The sequence below is a fragment of the Natrix helvetica genome, assembly GCF_964273705.1.
Source record: "Natrix helvetica genome assembly, chromosome: 1".
NCBI classification, from domain to species: domain Eukaryota; kingdom Metazoa; phylum Chordata; class Lepidosauria; order Squamata; family Natricidae; genus Natrix; species Natrix helvetica.
In genome coordinates, this window is record NC_138548.1 from 184,470,454 (window position 1) to 184,492,289 (window position 21,836).

Below are 21,836 nucleotides of genomic sequence, written 5' to 3' on the forward strand. Positions count from 1 at the left end.
TTCTACACAGTTCATTATTCCTATTAGGTATAACCTCTATCTTTATCGAGTGCTATCTGATTTTGAAAGAATTTATTTCCCCCCCTTTATCAGAACTAATACCTCCACTCTTGTTTAATATCTACTACATGAAGTCACTGGGTGACATCATTCATCACCATGGGGTGAGGTATCATCAGTATGCTGGTGATATCCAGTTGTATCTCTCTTCCTAGTGAGCTAACTGATACTGCTGATGTCCTTTTTCAGGGGTTGGAGGCTGTGGGGGTCTGGATGAGATGGATGGCATAAAAATTTAATAAATAAGTAAAAAAGATTAAAAACATCAAGCTTCAACTAAACATGGCCAGAATCACAATGGCTGGATGGCTATACAAAAGTGATAGGTGATAGATGATACTAGGTAGGTAGGTAGGTAGGTAGGTAGGTAGGTAGGTAGGTAGGTAGGTATGTGATAGACAGACAGACATTTCATATTATGGATTGTTAGGCCATGTTTGACAGGAAAAAAAGAACAGAAAAAAGAAAGAAAAGCCTGCTACCATTGAAAGCAGTACATTCTGAAAGTGGTCGTTACTTTCAGTCAGAACTAAGTTTGAATGTAGGTGGATCTCTTGTGGAAATGGAATGGAACATTTTCTCTTTATTTATCTTGTTTCTTTCAACATCTAGTGTTCTAATACTGTACCAGGTTGTTGCAAAGTTTACTAGCTCATACTACAAAATTAGTAAGCTTGAAAAAGACAAGCCACCTTCAAGATCAATTTGCATAAACAATATTGTTTATAATTTATGAATGCTTTCATCTGACGGAGTACTTGTGACATTGACATCTCAAGAATTTTTGTAAGGGACATCCACCATTAATTCCATCCTACACAATACAGGTGAGCCCAACATGTTGACAATTGTTAAGTGAGTTTTGACCCATTTTATGACCTTTCTTGCTACAGTTGTTAAATGAATCACTGCAGTTGTTAAACTAGTAACATGGTTGTTCAGTGACTGTCGCTTCCCCATTGACTTTGTTTGTCAGAAGGTCACAAAAATTGATCACGTTACCACAGGGATGCTGCAAGAGTCGTAAATGTGAAAAGTGGTCATAAGTCACTTTTTATTGTGGATACTGGATACTAAACAAATGATTTTAATGGATTGTAATGGATACTAAACAAATGATTGTAAGTCGAGGACTACCTATATGTAAATCCAACTCATACTCTGCACACCTATTGATTCCTGCAAAGGAACAGTCAAATGGATGTAGTGGGAGCGAGAGGAAAGGCACAACTGATGAATACATCCCAGAATTAAAAATCAAAAACAGAGCCTCAGCATGGGAAAATATTATTATTGAACCAATTATACAGAAATTAATTTAGAAAAATCTAAATTCTTCCATCTCTAGATGTGCCTTCAACCATTTCAATTTTAAAAAATCCTGGGATGTCTTAATAAAAGAACAGATGCAAAGTAATGAGCTATTGCACAACTCTTACTTTCTAACTGCAAGAAAATTTTAGTGTTGTTGCTTGACAGAGTTTACTGTTTTTTTTAAAAAAAGAATTGTTCTTTTTACAATTTGAGAATTCATTTTCTTTATTTTCTATTGTCTTTTATATTTTTGTTCCAAGCCAAAAAAAAATGCCATCATTATCATAGGCACCTAAGTAAGAAAATAATTCAGAATTTGACACTCAAATGATAAAATAAATTTAAAGCAGTTTCTTTTGTCCTTTGAAAGCTTTTGAGGAGTAGGCAAGCAGAATCTACACAAGGAGATGACTGACTTCAATACATATGTCAATCTTCAGCCAGCCTCAAGCTCTAATTTGCATGTTGTAAACAAGCAATTAAAAGTCAGACAGATTTTTTTTCTATCACATTATGCTACCTCAAATGCAATGTCACTGGAGTTTGAGTGCACATTTAGCTGTTCACATCAAAAGATATACCTCTTTCCATTTTTCTATTTGGGATGACTGACAAATACTTTTTTAAAAAAATCCGATGAATTACAATAACAATATCCTCCTTTGCTACCTAATCAGAACAACATTTCAACAATACCAGTAGAATATCATATTTGCAATGGGAAATTCTCATGGCTTGAACTGCCATTAATCCAATGGTCACATCTCACAACTATTATGATACTCTTGACTATTTTGAACATTGACAATATAAGGAACGATGTAGGAATATATATCCTGAGCAAAAGGATTGTCAAGATGACCTTGGTTTGCTTTTCATCTGTGCTTGCACCTTGCGTTTCTTTTTCAGCCTGTCTTCTTAATAGTCCAATTAGTTGTAATTTTAATAGTTTTTCACAGAGCTGTATTTTAAAACATTATTTTCTCCCCCATCCCTGTCAAGTAGGCATGCAGAAAGCAATGAATAACAACATGAAGACAAGTGACAAAAAGTGTCCTGAGAAAAGGATATTATCCTTCAATTGTCCCTGCAAATCCTCATTTAAAGGAACAAAGGTTTCTCAATTCCAATATATTTTTTAAAAAATATATCCTTATGGGCTTAGCAAAAACTGAAGCTGGAGGCACCTGGTGTATGCTCAGAACAGAAGGATTTTTGAGGGTGGGGAGAGATTAGGGGACACAGGTGCCAGCCTTCTGTAGAATGTGCACTTCTGCTCCATTAATTGCTGACATATCCTCTACCACCCCCCACTTCCATCTCCGACCCCTAGGGAGAAAAGCAGAGCGGCAGGCCCAGACTGGTACCCAGCAGCAACACCAGCAGCAAAAGTAGACAATTAGGTGCCAGAAGCAAAGGGAGGGAGGGAAAGAGGGGGTAGAGGATGTAGTTGCTTAGCAACCAGGCGGCAGAAACAGCTGTGTAGCAGGCCCGGGCTGGTACCCAGGCACTGACAAGCTAGCCAATTAGCACACTGTATTTAATGCTGATGTTTCCTAGCAACAGGATACACAAGTCTGCCTGCCACACTCTCTCTCTTCACATTCCTCCCCCACCAGCATTCAAACCATTACTTGTCTCCCTTTTGACTCAATGACTCTATTTTTGTCCCAGGAGAGATCAGAAAACTTTCAAAAAATCTGTAGAGTATTTAGCTTCCAGTTCACTTAGCATTAAGAACCCCATATGTATGACATGATAACAACTGCAAAACCCACTATGGAGTATGAGGATACTACAATTTGAATTCAATAGGTTTTTCTTAGATTACAGGAAAATAGTTGCATTTCATTTGTATAGGCAGAAAGGGTTATTTTTCTATTTCTAACTGGCAGGCATAAAATAAAACATCAACATTTTGTGCATTTGCATCTAAAAAAGATGTTATTATTCATTCTTGCATATCAAAACTAAAGCCATATTACTATTTCTCTGGATAACAAAAAAAAATCCTAACTAGTGCTAAATTGAAAGCATCAGCAGCATGGTAAACCTGGCTCTACAATATGTTCTTACAATAGAAGCTGATATTCGTACGCATCGTATTGGGCATGTCCATACGGTAAGATCATAACATTAACATTATTACATGATTTATATACATTGTGTTATATATTTTATATGTAGTCCAAGACAATTCCACTTCACTCAATGCAACCCAGGAAAGCCAAAATGTCAGACACACGTGTTAGATGGTTCACCCTTGAGTCTCTTGATAGTAAGGCTATATATTCTTAACACAGACTGCCACTTGCCATGGATTGATTACAGTCATATAAATGCTTTAAATCAGATCCAAAACTCTTGTTTATTTGCTTAATATTCTTGATGATATTATGTTCCACTTTGTTTAACCCCATTTACTTGAGCAGTGGTACAGCAGCATCCATATGACTGAAACCAATGCATAATATTTCCACATGTTAAGGGGACAGATAACATGGTCTTGGCATTGAAACATACATTATGTAGTAGCACAAAACTCTTATTTTTTAACATACAATCAAAACAATTGTACCTCATCATCACTTAGCTACACTTTAAAGTGCAAAGACCTTGTATCAATGCATAGTCCTGTTTAGAATTCAAAACCATGTTTACAACTTTAATGGAAAATGTGGGATTCAGGGAATAATTCAGTGCTAGATTGGATACACTGCAAACCTTACTTTGATACTACTGTAGTCAATTAGATTTTTCTCACCTCATTAATGCTCTTAGGAAATAGAGTTGAGAAGAAATAAAATATACCTTCTTCTTTCATGAAGCAACATGGCATTTTATTCTGTGTGAATAAAACTGAAAGAGAACTACTCTTAACATTAGAAAATGTGCTTCAGAAACATGCTTTTTATTTAGATAGTAAAAAGCCCAGTTAAAACTGTGGAATAGCTCCATATATTATCACTTAATGCAATTTCCTTCCATTCTCATCTCAGCTTTATCCTGTTAGAGATCCTAAGCCTTTCATTTTGTCAATATCCACATATTTACTGGCATCACCCAAACTCTGTAGGATTTCCCATAGTTGCATGAGACTCCTCACTGCTTTCTTTGCTATCCTCCATCTTCCTTCTGAAATGACCAGCACTCCTTCCAAATGGTCAAAGGGAGAGCCACTACTTCTACCTATTAATAGAATAACAGAATAACCCCCTGTTCCTTAGGCAGGAGACCCTGTATCATTTCAGACAAATGGTTGTCCAATCTCTTCTTAAAAACCTCTAGCGTTGAAGCACCTACATCATCTGGAGGCAACCCATTCCACTGATTAATTCTTCTGTCAGGAAATTTCTCTTAGTTATTATATCAGTCTCTTCAATTTCCTACTACAACTTGCTGATTCTGAATAAGAGAAGCCTAGGCCCTAATTGGGATTTTTTTCCTATCAAATTCTGCAATAAGAAAATTTGTTCCCTACAAGTTTTTGCTTAATGATTAATACTTCCACAGAAAAATCAGATTTAATTTCTAATATATTTTTTCCTTTAAAGCATCTGTTTCCAATCTTGGATAATGACAAATTTATACATTTCCTCCTCCTGTTGTTCAATCTAAATTAATTCTCCTTCTGTCACTTAACTCACTGGCATTTGCTGAGATAGGTCTGGAAAAAAATGCTGTTTCCCTTTCCACAAGTGAAAGTGCCATCCCTTCAGAAATATTTGCCATGCAAATGTGTTAAGGCTGAGGTTTTTCTCTCTCACATCATTAAATATATATTTTATAACAGATCCTTCATATAACTTAAGAAATAGGTAATCTTTCTCTCACCTTTTCATAGTGCTCTCTTTCACACATATCTTTCCACATACCAAGTGACTTCTCCATTTTACTTTAGGCCAAAATCTGAATCTATCTCTTTACACATTTGTTTTTAGCAGTAGGACTTGGGTGTAACATCAATTAGCACCAGTTCTTTAAAAATCTTTCAGCTTATGGGAAAGAAAATTAGCTTCTTGTTATTTCTGAGTTAAATTCCTTTCTGTACCAAGGGGTTCACTTTAGCAGACAAATTTCAGATTTTTTAATATGACAAAATCACATTAGCTATGGTGATTAGAGTGCAGTACTTGCAGGCTACTTCTGCAAGCTACTTCTGCTGACTGCAATTTGGGGAGTTCAAACCTCACCAGGCTCAAGGTTGACTCAGCCTTCCATTCTTCCCAGGTGGGTAAAATGAGGACCCAAATTGTTTGGGGCAATATGCTGACTCTGTAAATCACTTAGAGAGGTCTGTAAAGCACTGTAAAGCAGTATATAAACCTAAGTGCTATTGCTATTAATCACAGGAAGCTATTGGAATAAATCTCCAAAGAAATGTCCTAAATGAGTTTCAAAGAGGAGTCTTCCTCAACCATAAATGGAGATGGGTTCTGGGTTAAAGCTGCCACTTTCCACATGCAAAACATGTACTCTTCAGCATGCATGTCTCTGTCTCCCAAATAGTCTATGCATCCTTTTACTTTATGCCATTCCAGAGATTCCCAAATCATTGTGCCTTCTTTCAATTTTGCCTATGAAGTTCTGTGGCTTTTTCCTTGAGATTTTTCCAGACTTTTCCCAGCACTTTTCCCACAGACTATTGTGCATGGAAATGTAAGTGTTGGCAAAACAGGACTAGTTCTGGTATTACTAATGGTCAACCCATGCTTTTGTGAAATCTAATTGAGTTTTGCTACCTTGTCACCTCATGTTTGAATTACTGCATCTAGCTCTACAAGCTACAAGCAGCTAACGGGAAAAATTAAATATCAGAAACTTTTTAGACCTTCAGCTCAGTAGTCAAGAGAGCCAAATGGCTGGTAGCCATTGGCACTGTGAAGCTTGTTCACAATTGATGGTGTCTTACAGGGACAGTTCCAAGAAACCAGGCCTCTGTTCAAAGACAAAGGATCCAACAAAATAACTGCTTCATGCCTATAATCTTGGCCTTGGGACTCTTACAATACACACCAAAACTTCCAAATCCCACCCCTATAATATTTTTCCTCTTGGGGTTTTGGAGCCAGTTCAAATGTCTGCTTGCATAAATAAAGCAACATTATTGTTTAGAGAGATAAGGCAGCATGAACTGAATAAGCAAACTATGTAAACATAAGCGCAGCTGTTTGGGGTAAGAATCTGAATCCACCCAACTCAGTATCTAGTCTCCAACAGAGATCAGGTTTAATTGAAGAAGCCATAACTTCCCCAAATCTCATTCCCTCAGGAGTCGTGCTCCTGGATTTTGAATATATATTTTTGTAAATTAGCCCATTTGAGATACCTCTATTCTAAAACTGTTGCCCTGTGATTTAATATTTCACCAGTTGCAGCCCTTAACAAGAGTTTTAGTATAGGTATTAGCTAATTACAAGAGTATAATTTTTCAGAGAGAAGTATTTCACAGCATAGCTCTATATATCCAGTTAAGGTCTCAGAATATAGGTTTTTTTGACCAGGTGACTATTCAGATTGTAAATGAAGAATGGTTAATTAACTTTGGTTCACTGATGTTAACTAGAATTAATCAAACTTTGTTCTATCAAAATACACAACTATCACCATGTTAAGCATAGAGAAAGATTCTGAATTTCTAGATATGTCTATATAGGAAGGTATTTCAAACAGGCAACCCCTTTGAACTTAGTAAGGATTTCTTGAGGGTCTTACATGTTTATGTGGACATCAGAAATTGGTTCAAATGTGATACATACTGTATATAATATAAAGGGAATACAGTAGAAAGAATGCTCAGTTTTGACTAGAATACCTATTTTCAAAAATCTGTTCAGCTGAGGTAATCAAAACATTCTTTCTCTGTAATGTATGAAAATAGCAAGAACGGTGATTTATCCTATAAAGCTGTCTCTAAATAAAACTGTTTGAAGTCGAATATGTTTCACACATATTCATTAGATTTATTTATTTAGATTTGTTATGGCCACCCACTCAAGTAGACTGTCAGTGGAATAAAATGAAACTGACATCCTAGAATAAAAACAGACGTAACAATAACAATAAAATGGGACAGGACCCCCACAGACATATTAACTGTAGGGCTGGGAACAGAGCCAGGATTTAAAAGGGCCTTCCAGAACCTCGGGAGTATAAGCATCTGGGAACTTTTCCAGAGGGCAGGAGCTGCAATTGAGAAGGTATGCTTCCTTGGTCCCACAAGATGATATTCAATTGAGGGGATTGGGTGACAGAAAAAAACAGGTTGACCCTAACATAATCAGGTCCTAAGTCATGATCAGTATAATCAGTAAAATCAGTAATAATAATGTAAAATTAACAGTAATAATTTACCTTTTAGTATGAGTAAATATAGGTGAGGGATTTCCCCCCCACAAAAAGGGAGAACTGAAATACTTATGTGCTAAAATTATGATCCATTTGAAGGCCAGAAGCAGACTCTCATGAATCTGCTAGATTCATCGTTTATTCTTTGAACAGGCTGGCAGGGTAGCTATCAACAAAACTAATAAAAATCTGGTCTTCATTTCTAAACACAATTGCATTCCACCAAATAACCAGTAGAATTATAAAGCAGCTGTGACATAAAGACCATCACCCCTCATTGATAGGATCTCTAGGAGCATTAATCTTAATCTGTATAAAAGGAGATAATTATACTAGAGGTGCCTTCTATGCCCAAGGAATGTAATTTAGCTTCCTCAAATAGCTAACCACAATCCCCTAATGAAAACTTTCCATGTCAAGTATTACTACTACTACTACTATCATTACTATTATTACTATTACTACTTTAAGCAGCTCATAACCATAAAAAACAAAGAAATAAAAAAGAAGTTTAAACAAAAGTAAAATAATATAGCAATTAAACAAAGTATGATGTATGATTATTTGTATTCTCAGTAATCTTCAAAATGCCAAGAAAATGTTATTCATATAGAAATTATAGAGCCATACGATTAGCATTTTCATTGTGCAATAGAAAAATTCTCAAACTCCTTGACATAATATGGAACACAATATTCCAACCCAACTTTTTATACCAAGCCTGTAACTCTTATCCTCTAAAGCTTCATTTCTGAAAAAAAACAAATAATAAGTAAAAGGCATAAGTGTGGTTAAAGACAGCCAAGCATCTAAGTACCTGTGTGAGTCCTCTGGTGCGCTTTTAAGTGTGAGCTCTTTGTATATACTTTACGGCACCCATTGAACTGACAACGATGAACCCTCTTCTTGTTTTCCGGGGATGTGTCAGCCCCTAATCCTCCTTGTTCACTGTCACTGAGTGCACACTTTGTTGTGTTAGCTGGTGCTATTACACCAACCTTTACAGAGCTGAGGGTGGATTTCTTTGTCACTAATTTCAGTGTAACTGTGCCATCAACTGCAGAGATAGTTTGTGAGGTTTTTCCAAGATGGCGACTGAGTTCAGGAGAGGAAGGAGGTGTTAGTGAGGTCACTGCGTTGAGTTGGGCCTGGTTAACAGCAGCATAGCCCTCTGTAGAGGAGCTGGTAGGTTGCAGGCTGAGACAAGTCTCAGACAATAGTTTGTCCCTTGAGAGAATAATGTCCATGTTGGCATTTTTGTCACAGGTACTCATATCTACAGGTAATAAGAGTGGGTCCAATGGCTGAATGCTGTCTTCTGTGCCTTGAGCAGAAGTATGAAAAAAACAGTCCAGGTCCTCCACAAAGCTTTCTGGGTTCTTCCTGGGTTCTGTTTGAAGGTAGCGTTCCAGCTCAAGGCATGTCTGTAGAAACAAAAGGAGAAAGAAGCCATCATTGGACAGTCAAACCCAATTGCAACCATTACCAGAAGAAAAGAGTATCCAAATAAAACAAGCTGCCATAGTCAGACATAATAGAAAAGCAAATTAAAGAAACCATAAGACAAAAGAGGACAAAAGAGGAAGAAAGTGTCTGCAGCAAACATTACAGAAATGACGTCTTCCATAGAATAAGAATACAATGGCTATTCAGCTCTGATGTGTAGAATCTAAAAATCCAGGTACAAATCTATTGGGCAAAAATATTTGCAAAAAAAGAAGGCAGTTGAAAGCACAGGTTGCTAGTTGCCTAGCAACCATAAGAACAATCACTTGCAAATCAAGTGATTCACAAATATTACACAAGCACTACTTGACCAGTTCTGAAAAAAATTCTCAACTCAAATTTTGAGTTTTGAGAATTTTGAAAAAAATTCTCAACTCAAATTTTGTTAAATATTTTGGGTATTCATACTAGTCAGCAATGTTATAAATGTTTCAAATGAATCAATAAATATAAACTGAGAAATAAATATATAATAAAACTTCTACACTTTCTTTACAGATTAATTCAGACTACAACTCAAAACTGAAACATGACCATGGCACTGATAAAATCTGTAAATTCCTAGACTTCTAAGAAATTAATTTATGATTGAGTCTATACATACAAAACACATGTAATTCATATTATGGTATACAGGCTAATTAAATATATACACCCATGATGACGAACCTATGGCATGCGTGCCACCTGTGGCATGCGGAACCATTTGTCAGGGCACGCGAGGCATTGCCCTGTCAGTTGGTCAGGGCCCATGCGTGCGCTGGCCAGCTGACTTCGGTCTTCTTTTGAGGCCATTTTTCGCCCTCCAGAGGCTTCCTTGAATGCCAGCCCTACAGGCAAACCGGAAGTTCAGGAACGTATTTCTGGATTGCTCATAGGGCCAGCTTTAGCCCTCTGGAGCCTTCAGGAGGCTTCCCTGAAAGCTCTGGAGGGCAAAAAATGATCCTACGAGCAAACCAGAAGTGACTTCCAGGTTGCTCGGATGACCATTTTTTGCCCTCCGGAGCCTTCAGGGAAACCTCCTGAAGGCTCCGGAGGGCTAAAACTGGCCTTACAAGCAACCCAGAAATCACTTCCGGTTTGCTCGTAGGATTATTTTTTTGCCCTCTGGAGCTTTTAGGGAAGCCTCCTGAAGTCCCCTGAAGGCTCCGGAGGGCTAAAACTGGCCCTACGAGCAAACCAGAAGTCGGTTCCCGAACTTCTGGTTTCCCCATAGGGCCGGTTTTTTTGTTATTCAAATTTTTATTGGTTTTTTAAAAGGTTTCAGGGAAAAAGGGTTATAGGGTATAAAACATTTTGACAGCTACATCATGCGGGGAGGAGAAGCCCCCCCAGGTCTTGCAACTTACAATGATAGAAAAATATCAGCATTTACCTAAGTATTAGCAGTTTAAAATTTGACACAAAATCATCAGTATGTTTCAATCATTTGTTTTGTATCACTTCCATAAAAATACATTGTAGCAACAATTGCAATAGTATTCCAAATCACTTTTGTGATCTGAGTCTTCTAGCTGTTGCATCCTCTCTCCCGTCCACCGGCTGAGCCTCAGCCCCTCCCTCCCTTGTTTCTTGTGTGACATCCCCCATTTCACCTAAAAGAGCACTGTGCTTTTTAGCGAAAGCCTCTGCTTCTGCTGGTGTGTGAATTCTAATTCTGCTGCCCGCCCAAAAAATCAGCATGCCTTCTGGAAAAAGCCATCTGAACCAGACCCCATTATTATATAATTTTTTTGCTAAGAAGGAATATTTCCTTCTATTATCTCTTACTTTTTGGGGGATCAGTTTAAGAATGGTTATATCTTTATCTTTATATTTTAGTGGTCCTCCCCTTTGAGCTCCTCGAACCTCATCTCTTGTAGTTTTTCTAAGAAATTTAATATGAACTTCCCTTGGGACGTTATGTGTTCTTGCGTAGGCCGAATTAACCCTATAAATCAGGTCAATGTCCCACCAAAGCTGTTGTTTTTCTCTATTAATATACTCTGCTAGTACATAGGGCCGGTTTTTCATGCTCAAGGGCTTCAGGGAAGTTCCTGAAGCCTCCGAAGAGCCTCCAGGGGGAGAGGCTGTTTTCACCCTCCCCAGGTTCCTATAAAGCCTCTGGAGCCTGTGGAGGGCGAAAAAAGCATGTAAAAATGGGGTGGAGTGCTGGTCATGCGTGCAGGCACGCTGGGGTCATGCGCATAGTGTTATGGGTGCGGCGCACCCATGCACAATCCCCCTGCGCTCCCCCCACTTTTGGCATGCGAGCCAAAAAAGGTTCTCCATCACTGATATGTACCCTGTTTCACTGAAAATAAGACCATCCCGGATAATAAGGCCAATCAGGCTTTTGAGCGCATGTTCTAAAATAAGCCCTCCCCGAAAATATTGCAACACAGCAGCAGCCATGAGGTGACCATGCTTGCCGCCTCCTGCACCTCAAAAATAATAAGATCTCCCTGAAAATAAGGCCAAGTGCTTATTTCGGGGGTCAAAAGAAAATAAGGCCCTGTCTTATTACACACACACACTCGTTTCATACTAAAGTAGATTTAAAAAATCTTTTACTTAACTAGTCATGTGTGTTGCAGGCAAAAATATAATGCAAAGACTTCCAAATGTATCAAAGAACAGTATTGTTGTTTTTCTCACACATATCATAGATCATCTATGCAACTATATCACTGGGAAATTGCAATTCTTTCAAATGGATAGAATCGGGAGACAATAAAATGCAGCGACGTCTGAGCTGCTGGCTAAAGGACTGCAAATGTTAAGATTAGCACAGGCAAGTAGTAGATTTAAAACCTTGTAACTATCCATTTACATAGATTAGTCTTTCACACGTTTAGTTAAACCAAATTATATACAATAGAAAATTCAGTCAAATCATAAGATTTGTCACCACCTAAACAGCCAGTGAATAAATAATAAGCATAATGTTATTGTTTTCTCCAAGCTTCAGTATATTTTCACGGAATTTCTCCTTGTCACAACAGAAATAACAATCACTCTGTATCTTGATTTATCCTTAGAAGAGGAAACCAGGAGGCTCACATTTTAAATACAAAGCCCATGAATCTTTGGTTAGCAAGTGTTAGACGGAAAAAAGATTTTCAAAGAACACTAAAACCAGCACAGGCCTTGTGAAGTCTCCAGATGATACAAGGCTGTGTTGGGTCAGCTAATATCCTGTGGAGAAGACAGGAGGGAGCTGTCCCTGTAAGGCATTACTCCTTGTCTGATGACCACAGTGATCCTGACAGGCTTTAAACCTTGTCATTAATTTTCCATAAAGAACCATTTCCGCAAGCCCCCTTTTGGGCAAGGCCCGATGCTTTGAGAAACATGCAATTATTCTTGGATCCCACCCCCTGCAGTCTTTGCACCTGTGTCAGTTCAAGATACCAGCTGGTCAAGGCCTGCCTTCTGCCTCAGAAATAGAAAGGCACCTCATCAAACTCACCTTCTCTTCGAAGGGAAAGGGAAGGCAGCCCCAATCATGAAAAAATGTAAGTAAGCAAGCAAGCTTCCAACAGAGAAAAACTTCCTTCCCTGCCCCCCATCTCCCGCCGGCCCCAATCCCAAACTAGCAAGATTTCAATCTGAACAACAGGGGTGATGATGTCTAGCTTGAACAAACCACAAATTGCTCCCACTAGCCTCTTGGCTACTGGCAGGATACAAAGAATGCTACTTTAAAAAAAATGAAATAATAAATTAAAAGTTTATTATTATGTTCAAATATGAGTCACCAGAATGCTAATTAAGAGGAAAGAAAATATCAATGTCTTTTTAATCTTATGATTTCAAAGTCCAAATTACAATATTTTTCAGGTTACTAACAAAAATGTATTACTGGGTAATAAACACTCTTGGACATCCTTAGCATATAGGAATATATTGTAAGTAGGAAGCTGAATAAATCTATCAAGTTCTTAAAAGTCATGTTAGTAATAGAAAAATATGCAATGTAATGCACAATAGCCAAATATGGTATGCAATATAAATGTGATTACGTTTCTTTTCTGCACAACACTCTAAATTTTATATTTCCCAATCCTGACGGAGAGGTATTCCACACAAAATATCTGTAATGCAGAAAAATTATCAAAGCGACGTGCACTAAGATAGCTTGAAATGGCCATCTTTAGGATGATGAAGCAGGATTCTTTTCAAACTGATAACCAAAGTCTGTGAAAAATTACTTTTGAAGTCCATAGAAAACAGTGGAACCTTGTGTGGATTACCCATTCTAATCAATTGGGACATAAACAATTCTGAATTAGTTGAATCCAGCTGCCTTCCATATTACTAAGCTGACTGGCACATTCAGACTCTAGGTAGTTACAATGAGAACATCTAAAAAAACACCAAACTGAAATGTAGAAAAGTGGAAGGATATGTGTGTGAGGGAGTTTCACATTTCTAAAGTCACCCAATTTCTCAATAATTCTGGGAAAAATATAAATTGAAAATCAAAGAAACAAAACAAGCAGAAAAGATGGCCATCCCATTGAACAGACATAAGAAAACCTCATAAAGACAGTCCACACCAAAAGACTAAGGGAAGAAACAGGTCTTTAAGATTTATTTAAAAGAGAACACATTGGGGCTATTCGAATCTTAACAAAATAGTTTTAGAGGACAGGTACCACAACAGAAAAACTCTACTTTTGGGGTCCTATCAGATGAAAGTGTTTCATTGATGAGACTCAGCACGACCACTTTCTCAGAACTTAGGGAGGAAACTACTGAAGATAGGTTGTTCTTCAGATAACAAGGCTCTATGTCAAGGCCCCTAACCAGCACTTTGAAATGTACCTGGAAACCTACTGTAATTGGGCAGTTACAAAGCAGAAATATTTTGCAGACATACCACAGCATGCCCATAACGTCTTGTGCCCCTGAATTCTGGATCAGCTGACATTTCTCAATGGTCTTCAAGGGCAGCCCCAAATAGAGCACACAATAGACCACATGCGGACTTTTTATGTTAAATCAGTGCGACGAACTATGATACAACTTTTATAAAGTATCATCTAACCTTTTTTTTATACAGCAGAGTTCCAATGTGCCTATTCAAAATCTCAGCTACTGAATAAGAAATGTTGCTCCATCTATTTACCACAGCTGATAGATTTAATTGCTCAATTTGGGTTCCTTCAGATGTTAATAGCCTACATTTTCTAACATACTTCACCAGGCCATTGGGAGTGGCAATTTAACAATATCCAAGGTGTAATGCCTAAATTATTCTTGTACTAAATTATGGTTGCAGTGTGATGGAAAATTGCCTCTGTAGCCATACAGAGATTAAAATGTTAATTATTACACTAGTTCATTCAAAGTGAACTGGTAGTTAGCTGTTACTTTTGCCGTATAATCTCTACTGTCTTCAATCTTATCTTTATTTGGTTTATAGCAGCATCAAACATCATTAATATGCTTCTGTTTTTGAGAATTGGTTTTATGCAGTCAGATACTCAGTTTAGTGGTTCAGTGTTTTAGACCCAACCTTATTAAATCAAAGTTGACTCTTTAAAGAGTGGGGGAAGAGAAGTTCATACTAAATGCTATTGTATTCTCACAACAAAGGCACACAGCACAGCAGGAAACAGACACACGCACAAACCTAAGGAGAAGCAAAAGAAGAGCTGTTATTAATATGAAAGCCAGTTCTGAACAAAAGATCCCCTAAGATAAATAATGCAGAACAGCTGCTACAGCATAAAGAGAAACTGATAAATGTTATTCATTGCCAGTCACTATTTGAAGACATGGAGAAGACGGTCCAATAAACAGAAACTATAATTGGGCTTCTTAATTTCCTAGTTTAAAAAAAGGATAATCTATTCCTACCTTCTGCTGATGTAGGAAGACTACTCTTACTGTATTCAGTAGATAAGCTATACCACCTCTACTTAAAAACTGTTAATGAGAGAAAATCCACCACCTTCCAGAACATTGTATTCCTCTATTAAAAAATGAGTATCATCAGAAAATTCTTAGTTCCAATTCTTTTTATTATAATTTGAATCTTTCAACTGAGATTTTTCTGCCTTTTAGATTAAAAAAATGAATTTATTCTCTATGCAGAAGCTTTTCAAATATTTTAAAGTAGTGCTTATTTCATCTCTTAATCATCTGTCCTCCAAGCTCTTTCAAGAAAGCTCTTCTAAAACTTTCTTGATTATATTAGAGCATCAGGCTTTCACATCTTTGTAACTCTCCCCTAGATGAATATGTTCTATTATGCTAGAACTAGACACAATACTCAGCTGAGCAAATACCTACAGCTGAGTAGTGTAACAGCTTCTCAACACCATACTATTTGATGTAGCCTAGGACACTTTAATCTTTTTAGCTGCTGGATCAGCCATTAATTCATATTTAATTCTTAAAACCTTTGGGTCAGATTTGTATACACCGCTGTCAAGTCATCTTGTATTTGCACGTTGATTTTTCCTAGATCAATGTAGACCTGAATTATCTCTGTGAAATTTGTTTGGCAAATTTTGCCCAATTCTCGGCATCAAGATAATCTTGAATCTCACTCCCCCCCCAAAGGTAATCTTCTTTTCAGTTTGGTTCACCAGGATATTTAATGACAGTTGTCTCTATCCCTATAATACTAAACCCAGGGCAGAGCTCCTGTTCCACTCAGAATGCTAGAATTTACCTTTTAGCATTCTTTCAGTAACTACTAACCACTTTAACACAGTTTACTAGTATGCCAGTGAGAACATTTTAGTGAAAGTCATGTTAAATAGTAGAGTAGAATGGAGTGCAGTGGAGTAGGGTAGGGTAGGGTAAGAATAGTTCTTTATTGGACAAGTGTGATGTTTAGTATACAAAGCTAGCAGCTATTAAGAGAGATCATTTACATTTTCTTTTTTCTTAAGAAATCCAATCCATGGTCGCTCTTTGTAATTATTATCTGACCCTGACTGGCATTGAACTGTAGAGCCATTAAAAGATGGTACGTGATGGATCAAAGCCTGAAGCCTAATATATCATATAATGTGTTAAAAGTACAGGTAGTCCTCATCTGGTGACTGCCTTGTACAGCAACTGTTTGCATTTAGCGTAGTGATGGAAAAATTACTTTGTGAACAATCCTTGCATTTATGCCCTTTGCTGGTACAGCTGAAGTCAAACTGTAGGTACAGTCATGGTTTCACTTATTAAGTTGCCAGTCCTAATTGTGGTCACTAAATGAGGTACCTGAAAAGAGAAAAGAATGACAATGTCCAATTAAGGGAAGAATCTTTCTGAGATGATTCTTAAGATAAAGCTCAAGCTTCAGGGTGGAGGAAAAGCAGATGACGAAACTACTAATGTTGAACAGAATATAATCAGATTTTACAACATTTACAGAAATTAATTATATCCATTAATATTATCCATTGCATTTACAGTAAACATTAAATGCAACATCAGAAAGAAAAACAAAGCAACAGAAATCAGTACTAAAAAAGAAAGAGTACAAATTCATCTCTCATTTCCTCCATGAATCAAGGGGAGTGACTAGATCCACAAGTGGGAAGAAGTAAATGGCATTGGGCATCTTTCTCTTAAGTAGCCATATGTTCTTCCTCAACACATGTTCAACTTTTATCAGCGTGACTGAGAAACAGATGCAGAAAATTGAAAAAAACTAAGGCTCTTTTGCTCTCGTATCCAGCATGAGGGTGCAGACCTTAAGCACCTTGGACAGCTACAAATTTATATTCTTAATTTTGTATTGTGTCCTTACCTTTGGGGTAACCAACAGGTGTCATGGTATGCTTAAAGATGTTAAGATGGAGAAATAAAAATATTGCAGATATCTAACTACTGCAGACAGATTTAAAAACTGTTGATGACCTGGAATTCTCAGCTTGTCAAACATTTTATGTATCTCAAGGCTGTCCCCACACCCTCAATTCTGCAACCCTGAAAATTCCACCTAAAAGTTATGGAAATTACATTGTTTCTAAAGGATTCATGGAGTATGGTTATATACCTAAAAATTTATAAGAGCAGAGAATGGAGGATTAACCATTTTCTTTTTTAATATCCAAAACCGCACACGGGACAAAAATCATTCCAGAAAATAAACAAAATCCTTGGATTTTCTAAATTTTAAAAAGTTCATTGAAAATGTAATATGTTGGAATGAACCATTATAAAGTTGATCCAAATATATTTCTCTTTCTAAAACCAAAATGGAAATCAAAATTCCTTCAATAAATCTAAGGCTTTCTGATTTGAGGATTATATTGTTGATTATTGTCTACATCATCAAAAAAAAGTGGTATCTAGTTATTTGAGGGAGGGATTAAACCAACCAGCCAACCAATTCCCCCATAAAAGCAGTTTTCTGTAATTATGTGGCTTTGCTTTAACATAACCACCCAAATGGCTTTTGAGGCAATAAAATATTCAGCAACCTTCCTTCTCTTTATTTAAACACCATTACCATAATGTAGAAACCCAAATATGTCTTCATGGAGACAAACAAAAGACAAAATACATCAACAAGCATTCTCAACAACTCTCTTACCCATTTACCCAACTACTCCCATTTTTCTGCTTTACATTTCAGAGTCTAATAGTCCATTTAAGGCAATAGCTTTTGTCAATTAATAATGGCACAAACATTTGTTCTTATGAGAAATACTACAGAACACATTAATTATGCAGATAGAGTATATGGAATCTCTTATCTGCAAATTCTCAAATCATCTGCATAGTAATACGATAAAAACCTGCTTTAATTTCTAATGAATTGTATACAGCTGATGTTGCATGTGATCAACATCCCCATGCTTGTTTATCCAACTCGTGGTAACTATTATTACTGCTTACCACAGCAACCTTGTGGCTGGTAGCCATACTTAACTTTTTTGGTGAATGAAAGGTACAACTAGTGGATGAAGCCAAGGCATTCAAATGGGTATGGTAGAGATTTCCAAAGCTTTTTCTCCTTTGATTTTAGGAGAAGCTGAGGATTTTTTTTTTATTCCAAGCAATCTCACTTTGGAGCTTACACTAAAGTGAATTTTGGTTTACTGAATGTGATGGGAATGTTTAGTTCCAGCTAGCAATCTACTGTAGCAACTACAATCTAAATTAATTGCATTCCAAGCTATTGATTAGGTACTATTTTATTTTGTAGAAAATAGAAGGATTCAGATGTAATTTATGACTTCACTTTCAACTAACTTCTATCTATGATTTATATTCTAAATCATGGATCTCCAAACTTGGCAATTCCAAGCATGGCTGGCTGAGGAATCCTGGAAGTTTTAAAGTTGCCAGAGAGTTCCAAATTAATTAAATATTGAAGCAAATATGTTATCTCACGGTGGCTCAGTGTATATAAATGGGGTGAAATGCTCTGAAGTCTGCTACTGATTTGCTTTGTGCGCACATATGCACCACAGGAGCTAAGAAGCCTTTTCTGAGTCTGCAATGGTAAATAGAACAGTGAGAGGGGGGCAATAGCTGTACTGCGCAATTTAGATTCTCTAGAAAGCAGGATTTCCTACTTTCTAGCAAATATAAACCATGCAGCACAGCTGACTGTCGCACAGCTGATCATCAGAACTATTTTTTTACTTTTTTTTATGACTGGTTCACCCAAACCAGTAGCATTTTTTTTACTACCGGTTCAGGCAAACCAGCCTGAACAGATAGCATTTCACCCCTGTATATAAATTGTATATAATGTACAAAGGCATAGTTCCCTCACATATTAATTGCTCAATATGCTGCAATTGCTAAATATTTTTTCCTTAATGCTTTTATATAGGTGCTTATGAAATATTTAGTCCAAAGCAAAAAATAAAATAAAAATCAGTAACCAGGGGATTTTATGAAGCGTCAAGAATTATATATGTGTGTGTATGTGTATGTGTATGTATATGATGTATATGTATATGTCATTTTGCACCCCAACTCCCCCAAAATCCATGCAATCAAATAATTGTTTAAAAATCAAAGCTTCTAACTGGAACCACCAGTTTAAGAATCCTTTCAGACACTCTTAGTCCAACCTCCCACATCATCAGTGTTTTCATTATCATTAGAAAAGCATGTTAAATATTAGGGTAGTGGTAAAGATAAACCCCAGATGAAAGCAAGATTCTTCTTATGCCATCAGATATGGGTACCTCTAAAATAGCAATAACCAAAGAACATGTGCCTCATAGAAAAAATGCTATACTGCTAGTTAGTGGAAATTAGATTCTAGGAATGTGAGCAGCAGTCAATAGAACCACAGAAAGGGCTGCAGCTTCCATAGTAACCATTTCGTATAACCCAGCTTCCCCCTATGTAGCTCCTGCAGACACCTCCTTTGTGACCCCCAGACTCCATTTTTAAAGCATACATCAAGAGATAAAATAAATGGGAAATTAGCAAAACAAAGGAATATCTTTTAGCAATACCCTTATTTCAAGAATTTATCTGGATCCATGGAACTCAAGAGGATAGCCCAATGTTTCATTTGGTAGCTTAGCAACTTGTCTAAAAAAATCAAAAAAAGGAAAACTGAAGGTGAAGAAAGTATATTGGGGGGGGGGGACAGGATGGCATTGACAACTTATGAAAATGGATATTTTGTGACTAGCCTTGATCTCTATGTCAGCCAGAAGTCTTGGTCTAACCTTGCACTAAAATTAAAGGGGAAACTGTTGACAAATAAGATAACGAAAGAAAGAAATAGCATATATTAAAGATTACTTCAGTGACCCGTACCAATTTCAGTATATAATTTAAAATGAAATCCCGTATTTACTTACCTACAATTTAGTGAGGCAAACTTTAAGTTTATTATGTTTATGTGTATATTGCTTTTAGTTTGTCATTTTCAATGGTGTTATAACTTGTTAATAGCCCACAGTCACTTTGGCGATATAGGAGGACATATGAATCTAAATGAATAAATAGGATTGCACAATGAAAACTACACTACTTTTTTCCAAAAGAAGGGGGCCATTGGGTATTGGAAGGGTATAAATCCAATTGCCATTAATATATGTTGGATATAATTGTAAATATATAATTTAAGGAGTTTCAGTGGCAATACATTCAGCTGGGTCAATCCTAGAGAAAAATGTTGGTCCACATGTCATTGTGGTATCTATTATACCAAGCATGTTTTGATTAGAGAAAGTTCTTGTATCTTTCTCAGAAATCAATCTGAGACATTATACAATGAATTAAGGAAAATAAAGATTAGACATGTTATGGGAGATAATAGATAAAATACAGTGTGCTAAAGCAGCATGCTAAAGTAAAGGAAACACAATGCTTAATATTTTCCCTAAAGTCTCACATGTTGCGAAGGATAAACCTTTTTCCTTCACTCCCCAAAATGGTAATTTGTAGGGTTTATTAGAGAATTTTATAGTATCTTAAAAGCTTATTCCCTACTGCTGATACTGCTGATTTTGTGGAAAGCACTAGAGAAATGTATGCATCTTTTGGTGCAATGTCAGAGTGTGGTTGGTATTTAGAAGCATCTTGTAGATTTTATTTGAGTAGCCTTTATTAATAGACTGTGACTTTATATTTAAAGTACAATTCTAATAGAATTTTCAAACTGCAAGGAGGCCTTCATCATTCAAATAACATTGATTATGAAATGAATGCTGTGACATAAGTGGAAGGAAGGGTGTAATTATATATGCCCAGATAATTAGATGCAGCTTGTGGACTTGATAGTAAATTGAAGAAATTAGGAAAAATAATCCAGTCTGCATTTCTGTATTATGTTATTTCCCATAGTGAAATGGAAAACGTTAGGTCTTTTTACCATTTATGCCGCAATTTAATGCTGTATTTCAGTATGAATATCTTTGACTTGAGTTTCTGAATATTATATAATTATGTAAGCCTTAGAAGACTTCAATTAAAATTACGTTAAAATATTTATACAATCGCTAAATCTATTTTAGTAACTTTTCCATAAACTAAAAATTATTATTAAATGAACTAGGTAAATTTATTTTCCTATATCTTTCAATAAATAAAAGATAGGATAAGCTAAATAATATTCACTATTATCATTTTTACTATTTGGCTGGTTGAAACAATCTCAACTTCCAGCAGAAATAGTATAGGTAAACTTCTATAATTTTTCGGTTACATCAATTATTTATCATACATTTCCTCATGAGGATGACAGAGAGGACCACTCTCTAGAATATCTGGTGATATCAAAATCTATCCAACGTATATCGGACAAAATACCCACTTGTCTGATTTTGTTTGATATACTTTGGATAAACTTTGATATCACCAGATATTCTAAAGAGTGACATTGCCCATCTTAGGCTGACAACTGCATGATTCCAAATTAAAATGAAGTGTGTCTTTGAGCATCCACCATTTTCCAGAGTTCATTATGCTAATTCTACTAATTATATTGCTACAATAATTTGTATTTTGTCATAAAACAATCTCCACCCCTTCCAGTTCAAAGTTCAACCTTCATATTTGAAGCATAAAGATTCCTCTACTTAAAATAGATTTCAAAACTGCTAAAGGTGAAGACCTCTCTTTCCTCTTCTTGCGGGCTAGGTATCTCAGCAGCTGGAAATTTAACAGAAAAGGATGCAGTTAAACTTATG

At 36.5% G+C, this 21,836-nt stretch overlaps 1 protein-coding gene across 1 annotated transcript in view; it reads right to left on the reverse strand.

Annotated features, from left to right (window-relative positions):
• Positions 1-21,836, reverse strand: part of KLF7 (KLF transcription factor 7) — a 63,978-nt gene that overhangs the window by 22,090 nt on the left and 20,052 nt on the right. Inside the window, exon 2 of the mRNA XM_081937337.1 lies at positions 8,540-9,146. Within this exon, the coding sequence (XP_081793463.1) occupies positions 8,540-9,146 (607 nt within the window). The remainder of the gene's footprint in view (positions 1-8,539; positions 9,147-21,836) is intronic.